Genomic DNA, 9,744 nt, shown 5'->3' on the forward strand with positions numbered 1-9,744 from the left:
ATGAGAAAATTTTAAAATAAATTGATCCATGGTGAAAGTTAAACTATTGCAAAAAAGTTATGCTGTGATATCTACAAATTGCAGCTTATTTTATACATTACAATTTCTTTAATATCGTAAGATTTCATGAACAGAGCTTGTAAATACAGATGTTTCTAATGTATTTGTTGTATATTCAAGTCTTATGCTACTACTTATGAAATTAATTTGTACAGACTGTCATAACCATTTAAAAAGTACCATTTCTGCACTTTTAATTTCTTGACTAATCTGAGACAAGGATGACCAGACCCTTTAAGGTGTAAAGTAACAGATGAACACTAAAATCAAAGGTTTGATTCCCTCTATTGTACTTGCAGAAAGCTGCTTACCAGTTAACGATGTAGGCAGTTATTATATATTAAAATACTAGCTGAAATTTAATGTAATTATTATTGATGTTTTTGTTAATCAATAGAATACTTGGATTATATTTAACCTGATGCTTTCTTGGCAGAGTATTGTATATCTGTATGTAGACTCAATTTTGATATTAAAGTTTTGATAGGTTTCTAATTTCTGAGACTGTATTGAACTACCTGTATTGGAGATGAGGGGGCCTGATAACCTCTGTTCTGATTTGTTAACATATTCACTGCAACTAGTAATACAACTAAATCCCATCATAGTTCTAACCATGCTTTTCATCTTTTACTTAACTCAGGAGTCTAATATTTATATTGGTAATTAGTTCATTGAAGACGCTTATGATGTGTAATACACTGGTGTCATGTGGTCCATAAGTCAGTTGTGACACATTACAATGAGTATCTTAAGGGCTATCTAAAGATGTAGATGTAAGCATTTTTTTTTTAATATTTTTAATTAATTATTACTTTAGAAGGTTGCAGTGTGCAATATATTACCTATTATTATATTATAAAATAAGGTAAAGTATAATTTGTAAATATTTTCTATTCTTAGCTAAGTATTTTTAATAACCACATTTAGTATGTGTGACTAAGAAATTGTTTCTACTCATCTTTAAGTAGAAATAAACAGTATACAAAACAAAAATGTAATAATTTCAGTTGTTTTTGTTTTACCTGTATTTTAATAGTTCTTGTTTTTACAGCTCACTACACCCATATTGCTTATGAAGGTGACAAGAAGGGATCAACATGAGACATAACTAAATATAGGACTGTATAGACAAGAAATCACTGTATTTTTATATTGAGATTCCTTTTCTGTTTCTTATTATAGTTGGGATCTAATGTGTTTCCAAATTATTTCCATGAAAATGTAGTATGGAGCATTGAATTTAATATTTGCTTATTTATATGATAGTGTAGTTTAAAAAGGTTGTTCGGGTGGCTCATAAGTGTGTAGGTGTGTGTATATAGTCATGTATGGAAAGATAATTCTTTATTTTGCTAAGCATTCTTCCTGAGAGTAAAGTTTTCAATTAAGGTAATTCATCTGTTATTGGATCATATTTAAAAAAGAAAAAAAATAGTGTAACAACTGTGAAAATATTAGGCATTAGATTGGACAAAAAAAATTGTAAAACTAAATAGCATTATGGTGTATCTTTCAGAAAATGTCATTCTGTTATAATTACTTAACAACTTGTGTTACTATAAAGAAATAAGGCTTAAAGCTTCTGTATTTTAGCCTTGTAATTTGTTTTTAATTACTTTTTTTTCAATAGTAATTATGTTATTTTTGCAAAAGTTGGATTATGAAACATTAAATGAACTTTATACTGAATTATGCAAACACTTTATGTGAAAACCAAAGTGAAAAGGAGTTAGTAACAAAATAGTTTAGGAAGGCAAGTTAAGCACAGAAGAATTCTGAATGGATTATGTAGGTTTTGTTTTAACCTGAAATAGTATTAAATATCTTGTTAAACATGTGTATTGTATTATTTTTATGCATTATAACTTCAATATTTAGATATATCTTAGTCTTAACCCTAAAGAGCTTTAATTTTGTACTGGTTATTACTAACTTTTAATGGCATGTGCAATTAAAGTTGCTTTAACTTAAAGTACTTATGTGGGAGAAAAACACTGTATGATATGGGTAACTGCTGAAGTAAATTATTTAAGTAACTGATTTTTCAGGATAATTGTTGTTTATCTGTCTACGTTGCAGAATCTTCAAAATAATAACAATAGTTGAATTCATTGAGTAATTGGATTGTATATTAGAATCTTTTTATTTTAAAACTGCAGTGCATTAAGTGTTTGGCTTTCTAATTATTTTTAAAATAACAAACATTGATACACTTACAAATGAGGCATGATAATGTATATTTAGAAAGTTTTATTAATAACTCTATTTCAGCAGGTTAACTTTTGAAAACAACATTTAACATAAGGTATCTTCAGTGTGGCTGCGTAGCTATTTCTATAGTTGGGAACTACCAGAATAATGCTCATGACCCAAGATTTCAAAGTTTTGGAAGTCTTGTAGAAAAACTCGAGGTATTAACTTGATTCATGTAATTATTTGTGGGGGGGGGGATCTGAAAACAAAGGATAATACTTATCTTTAAAATCTTTCACTGGAAGCTAGACAAGATTGTCATATTCTGATGGGAAAACCTGAATGTCTATCACAACAGATGCCAAATAAGGCTATTGATAGAATTTAAGCATATTTGTTAAATTAAATTTATTATTTTAGTAGTACCTGAAATAGAACCTGGAGAACAAGTATGATGTATTCTGAATAATAATGTGTCAGTCATAGTATGAAAATGGACAAACAGAATTTATCGTATAGACAGTAGGTTCACAAAGATACTATTATAATAGTGGTTAAAAATAATTTTTGTGTAAAGAGAAGGAAAGAATGCTGTTGTGAAACATTTTTTGTTTGTTAAAGCTGTTTTATGTAAAACGTTTTCGTCATTTGTTCAAAATGTGAAAGATATTTCCAAATAATTCCCATCATTTAGAAACTTCTTTTATTGCAAGAATAATTGACAGGTTTCTCAAGTGTTTGCCAGAATCTGTTGCAGAAATATATATGAAAAGGGTCCCCACCCCCACCACCAACAACTTTACTTGTACAAAAAGGGGTATGTTAATTTCTAAAGAATATTCTAAAGTTGTATTAACTGTCTAAGATTTTTCAGTCTTGCATTATGTATGATTTGTAAATTTTGAAAATTGATAATTCACTACAACTTTCTGCATAAAGGTATTTCTATATAAATCAGAGCTGTCATCATTATTGAAAATATAATCTTATTAAATACTTGTAGGCTTTGGGGAAACAAAATTGGAAGTAGGAATGTTAAGTCAAGAAATTAGGCTTTTAATGTGGTTATAGTTTCAATAACATATTCTTACATGTGTATGTGGATTTTTACTTTGTTTTACAATTTTGAACAAAATTCTTTTGCTTACTACTAACAACTAATTACTTAGCTATTTTTTGTGTGTAAAGATGTGTATATTATTTTAAAATTTTAAGGTTTTTATTTTTCACTTATCTTTTGGCATTGAAACAGAATTTGCAAAATTACTTGAAGGGGAAAAAAACATGATGAAATAGTTCTAAGTCATTCAGTATATCAGAAAATGTGAAGGCTGGTATTGTTATGAAATGAAATGTACAAAGTTAGCACTGTGTAGAGGCACTATAATATACCATATGGTGGTATAAGATTTTGTCATAGTAGTAGTTATTATCTTCTATTATGCATATGACTTTCGTACTAGAAATCACTGTTAAGTTCCATGATTAAATATGCTACCACAACATAAAGTAATTGTTTAAAATATTTTCTTCTGACTCAGTACAACCATTTTTCTTATTTGCTGTATTAAGGTGATGCATAGTTTTATATAAATTAAGAATGGATCACATAAATTGCACTTAACTGGAGTTTAAAAGCATACTTGTAATGTTCAGGATATTAATTTTTTATTATCTTTTTAAATATTTCATTTAAATATTTGTTTTTCCTTTTTCAAAGACTTAATTGGCTGGAAGAAAACTTTAACAAGTAAAGGTATTTATGTTAAATATAATTGTTAATGTATTCAGTGCTTGCATAAACTCTCTCAACCATATCTCATTAAAACTTTATCTATAATAGCTTTGAGTTTTTAGCTCAATGAAAAGTTAATTGTCTTATAGGACATGCTGTGTTGTTAAAGGTCTACAAAAGAAATTAAATGTGTATACATGTATGTGATTATATGTATATATGTTTGGGTCCCTCTATTTTAATACAGATTAAATATTCCATTGAGATATAAATTTAACTTTGGAAAATATGGGTCAGTCGTTTATAGGTTTATTTCTTCTTTGCTTATAAACTTTGTAGATGAAAATCATTTTATGGCAAGTTTCAAAATACCAGTAGTAAAGAGATATATCAAAAGCACATAATTTCATGTTTTTAGTGTTTTTTTTATTGTTCAAAAACTCAAATGTAGTTTTGTGTTCTTTGCTTCACTTGAGGTGTAACACTTGTAAATTTACAAGGTTGTATAGTGTTTGAAATGTAAAAATTCAAAGTGATGAAAGTGTTTTGTCAAACCATCACAGAATTGAAATTACAACCAAATGTTTAAGTTCAGAATTTAGTTATTTTAGTTGAAAGAAAAAAAAGTGTAACAATGTTTTATGTCTGACTTAACATCAAGTGTTATCCCCCACCTCACTCATTTGGGGGGTGATTATAAAACAAACTGCCAAGCCAATGAATATACTAGAAGTTCAGATGTGTACTTAAAATAATAATAATAATCAAAGTAGCACACAGGTTTTGTATAGAATTCCAAAAAGTGGACACATTTAAACTGATGTTAACCTCCATTGTCATCTGAAATAGGCTTAACATCCATAAGTTATATTTACAGTCTGAAAATGATCAAGTGGTATGTGGGCCAATTTTTATTTGTGACTTAAACTTGATCTTGCTTTATATTTCAGTTATTGTAAAACCATAGCTGCAAAAATGTTAAATTACTCGTTCATTTCTGTATATGCTATTTAAAAAAAAAAAAAAAAAAGTGCACCACCAATGTGCCATTGTTATCGTGTAAAATATGCCAACTTTAAACCTTAGTGTATTCTTGGTAAAAACTCTCATTGGAGACATTTAAACAAAAAAACTCAAGTGCAATATATACTCTTCTAATATCTATATGCTAAGAAAGGAACCAACTTGCACATTCTCTAACCTGTGTAACAATACTAATTTTTAAAACATTAATCTAGGTTAGATGTACTTATCCATAACAGAATAAAGAGAAGCAAGCTATTTTATTTGAAACTATGTAATTTCATGAATATTCCACACTCCTACACCATCGTTGTCTTTTTTTTTAATCCAGCCAGCCTAGTATTCACCTAAAGGTTCTGCCTTGCACTCTCATAACTTGTATATCCAATCACATTATAGAGGAACCAACTTTACTTTATGAAAAAAAACTAAACTATTGAACTTTTCAGATTTATTTTTAAGTTAAAGTATTGTATCTGTAGAAGTTTATTTTATGGGAAGTTCTGTGAACAATTGTTTAGTAGTAATTTTTATCTACTGTTACTACTGTTAAGTACATGTCTTCATTGTTACTTCTGCAACTTAAGGTGACAGAGGTTGTTTTCACCCAGGTGTTTGTCAGCAAGATTTCCCAAACAGCTGAATGAATTTGGATGAGAGTTTGTATACATTTGGACAATGACCCAACATAGGAATAATTAGTTTTTGGAGGTTCAAGGTCACATGCACTTGCCTACCTACCTATTGATTGTTTTTTTTTCTCACCCTACTTTTGCTCTATAATTCAGTCAAAAAGTATCTGATTTTGATAAAACTTGATGGTCTTGTAGAATATTATACTTCATTCTTCTGATGAAAATGAACTGGTTCTTGTCTGTTAATAACGATAGACATTTTCATAGCTCTTAAGTGTCGAATATAATCAAAGCTGCATGGAGGTGTACTTTGTATTGCATGTTTACATTGAGACTTGATTTGGTAACATGTCAAGTATGTTTTAAATTAAATTGCTTGGTTCTAATGTAAAAGGTGACTGGAGTTATAGTAGTATGTTGACAGGAAAGGGCTTGTAAGATATCCAAAGCTTTCACTTGCTGTCAGTTTTGTTTTATCAAAATGTCTAAGGCTCCTCCATATTTATTATATTCCATAGTACATAAAATTCCTTCATCATTATCACTCATATAGTGTAAAAGCTCTTAAAGGGTTTCATTGCTATGTAGTCACATCATGCAGGTGTCATCTACGTGTCTTTTGTCAATAAGTGTTTCATTTGATCTATTAATGTATAATGCTTACAAATAACTGCTAAAGATAAGTTAGTCTTGTATGAACACCACCTATCTGCCATTATTGTTTTGCAGCTTGTATCAGAGTAATATTTTCTTCTATTGCAAGTATTTTTGTGGGAAATAATAAAAGGGGAGCTACTACTATAATCTAAATTAATATTTAAGAAGGTCAGGTATTTATACAATTGGCTGATATGTACATGCTATTGGTGTCTAAATGAGTATTTAAACACCAGTTTCTTAATTATCAAAACAGCACATTTATATTGTCTTCCCTTCATATGTTTAGTGGGGTCAAGCCTGACAGCTGTAGGAGGATAGGTGGTATTATACATCGTGGTCTGGCATCTGTATGATATTCTGTATTAATTGGCATGATCCTAGTATGTTGTGAAGTCAGTTATATGCACGTGCAGTGAGTTGGTGTGAAGTTGGAAGGTGTGGGTTCTGTATATATCTTCTTAACATCAGTCCAACTGTCTGGGATACTTGTTTATAAACCTGGAGGAACCATTCTAGCTTCACTAACCCTCATTGAACACCTGAGTGATAGAAACTCAAACCTGATAAAATATTGACATTATATTACCAATTAATTATAAAAATGATGATTCACTTGTCAACCTGCTTCAAAGAAATTATTTTTAAAAAGAAAGAATGGGAACAAGTACAAAGAAAACTTGTAAAAAATTAAGTATAATATAGAAATGGTAATGTCAGTAATGTACAGACAAAAGGTAGGAATGAATATACAAAACTATTAACATATCTCTACATAAGTAGCCAGTAAGTACTGAGTCAGTATTACAAGCTACTGATTACACTATGTAACAAAACTTTCTTGTTTCTGGGCAGAATGTTATTTTCCAATTGCTTAGGCCTAAACAAAAAGGAAAAGACCTATTTTTCTCTTTAAACTTTGCCTTTGTGATCTAGGAGCATATAATGAAAACATGATGGGTTACTATATATGGGAGCTGATACGTGAAAGTGGTTTACATTACAGTTGTAAATCTTGTATAACTACTCACTTCTAAACATTTTTTGTATAGGTTTAGTATAAATACATGTAAATCTTGATTCATATGTTTTATTCAAACTTTATGTAAATGGATGTGCAAATTTGTTTTTACACAGAAAATAGATTAATTTCTAAATTTCATTATCCAGGTCACAAAGCAAAGTTTGGAGGGAATAATGGCCATTTTCTGTACTATTACAACAGTAGCAATTAAGAAATAACTCGTACTATCCAGGAACTAAACTTGTTACATAGTGTTATTAGCCAATGCAAGTGTAGAGCACTAGTCAATTTAAATGCTTTTATTTGAACTTCAATTCATGCAACTAACAGGAATCCAACACTTGCCAATAGTTTTCTTTCGTAACAAATATTTTAATATACAAACAACACAATTTATAACGGTTATGTCGCATAGTTGCTTCTTTCTCCCCCTCACCCAGCGGGCAGAGCACGGATAGCCCATTATTTAGCTTTGTGCCTAACTTCAAAGTAAACAATACAAATAGTTATTACAAATAATTTATATAAAAAAGTTTTACAAACAATACTAAGTCATCTATCTGGTCTGGAAGTGAATCTTTTCGACAGTTCAAGATGAACGGATTAATTTGTGTTTATACACAGATAAAATTCGCTTGACAAAGCTAGCTAGCTCTATTCTTAGCCGGTCTTATACGGTTTAGAAGCTAACTTTCCTCCGAGGAAGATATCTAATGTACTCGTATAAATACTAACGTCTGAAATTATTTCTCTGAAGATGAACGGTTTGTAATGTTTGAAATATATAAACGTTCCTTATCAAATATCTAGTTTTCAGATTGAGCGTTTCTCAGTTAGGCTTATCGCTAGTATCGAAAGATATAACTTAATCCCAATTGTTCAGTTTCTTTTAGGTACAATACTTTTTCGCATCTTCTTTACTACATTGCAAGCACAGTTTTATAGTACCAAACTAAATAACTGTCTCGGTTATAAAGATTTTATATGTACTGGTGGTTTACGGTTCTAATTTGTTACCGAATATAATCATCTTTCACTCAAATCATTGAGTTAATTTGAACGTTACCAACAGAGTCGAGGGAGCGTTACGAATAGTAGCTTTAATTGTATATAACATCCTTAGGCCGGCAAAGCGTGATATATTTGTTAGTACTTTGAGTGGCATTAAATCACAATGAAGGCTATTTTGCATATAACTAATACAACAATATTACATAACGAGACTAGATGTGCCGTAAGAGTAACAGTCAAATCCCACTGTTAGGTTGGAAAAAAGTAGCCCAAGTCTTAGTTAAATATTAAGACATTTATGGGTAAATGCTTTTTGTCTAACTTGCATGATCTCCCCCTAAAAGACTTAAAATAAATTTAGTCTTAATGGATAGAGGTGATTGCGCAATTGAGAACTTTGAAAATTTTCAATATGATAAACCTCCAAGTCCGATTTCTTATTCTCCCCATTTACAAAAAAAAAGTAAAAATGATGCTTTGTAAGCTTTAATCAAATACCCCTCCCTGTTATCTCAGGGTTAGGGATAAATGTTTATAACATTAAAATCCGTAGTTGGATGCATGTGGTAGGTACAGCACAATAGCCCATTGAACATAACAATAGTGCAGATAGTCCAGTGTGTAGCTTTGTACTAAAACAAAGAAAGAAAGAAAAATAAAATGTTTAGTTCTGTATCTCGTTTTCCCACGTGTAAGTTAAGTTAAGTACGTGGTTGCTAGTATCATGTAATACAAGTAGAAGTAACTGGTGTTATTCTATATTCTGCTTTAGTCTGAGTATGAGATGTCCATGTTTACTGCCAGATATTCAAAAGTAACAATTTAAAGCTTAGCACTTTTAAGCATTCTTGGTTGTATTAGCAATGTATATAATTATTTCCTGAAAATATTATATTATGTGGTAATTCATCTAACAATTAATGTTTATAAAAATGATTAGCAACTTTTTTTTTTTCCTTTTAAGTTCTTGACATGAAGACAAAATCCAGATCCTCACTCAGAACCTTGTTTCGTATTTGCATTCAAAAGTTAGTTAGAAATAGCGGAATGAAAGAATTGGAGGTCCTCTTGTATATGTAGATATCGCAAATCAGTTTAAACAGGACGCTGGGAAAAGAAACGTTAACTGTATAGGTAGTATGACACATAGTATAATTAACCGTTTTGCTTAAATTTCAATTCAGCGAAACCACGTGTTTCTGTAATGGCGCAAGACAGATGTTATAAAAAGAGTATTGATTATGAAATTCTAATTTATTTAGGAGTGTGAGGCAAAGCTTGATTTGTTTTTAACCATTGAAACTGGATGAACTGAGACAGCTTACAAAACTACGTGCTAATCTCGAAACCCTGATGTCAGAGTCCGCTCTGGAAGAAACGCCTCCAACCAGTTTTTAAATCTA

At 30.1% G+C, this 9,744-nt stretch overlaps 1 protein-coding gene across 1 annotated transcript in view; it reads left to right on the forward strand.

The window, feature by feature from the left end:
• Positions 1-4,395, forward strand: part of LOC143226450 (eukaryotic translation initiation factor 4E type 3-like) — a 33,281-nt gene extending 28,886 nt beyond the window's left edge. The window contains exon 6 of the mRNA XM_076457435.1: positions 1,115-4,395. Coding sequence (XP_076313550.1) covers positions 1,115-1,164 — 50 coding nt within the window. The 3' untranslated portion in view covers positions 1,165-4,395. The remainder of the gene's footprint in view (positions 1-1,114) is intronic.
• Positions 4,396-9,744: the final 5,349 nt, after the last annotated feature.

This window comes from Tachypleus tridentatus, chromosome 9 (genome assembly GCF_004210375.1).
Source record: "Tachypleus tridentatus isolate NWPU-2018 chromosome 9, ASM421037v1, whole genome shotgun sequence".
NCBI lineage: Eukaryota > Metazoa > Arthropoda > Merostomata > Xiphosura > Limulidae > Tachypleus > Tachypleus tridentatus.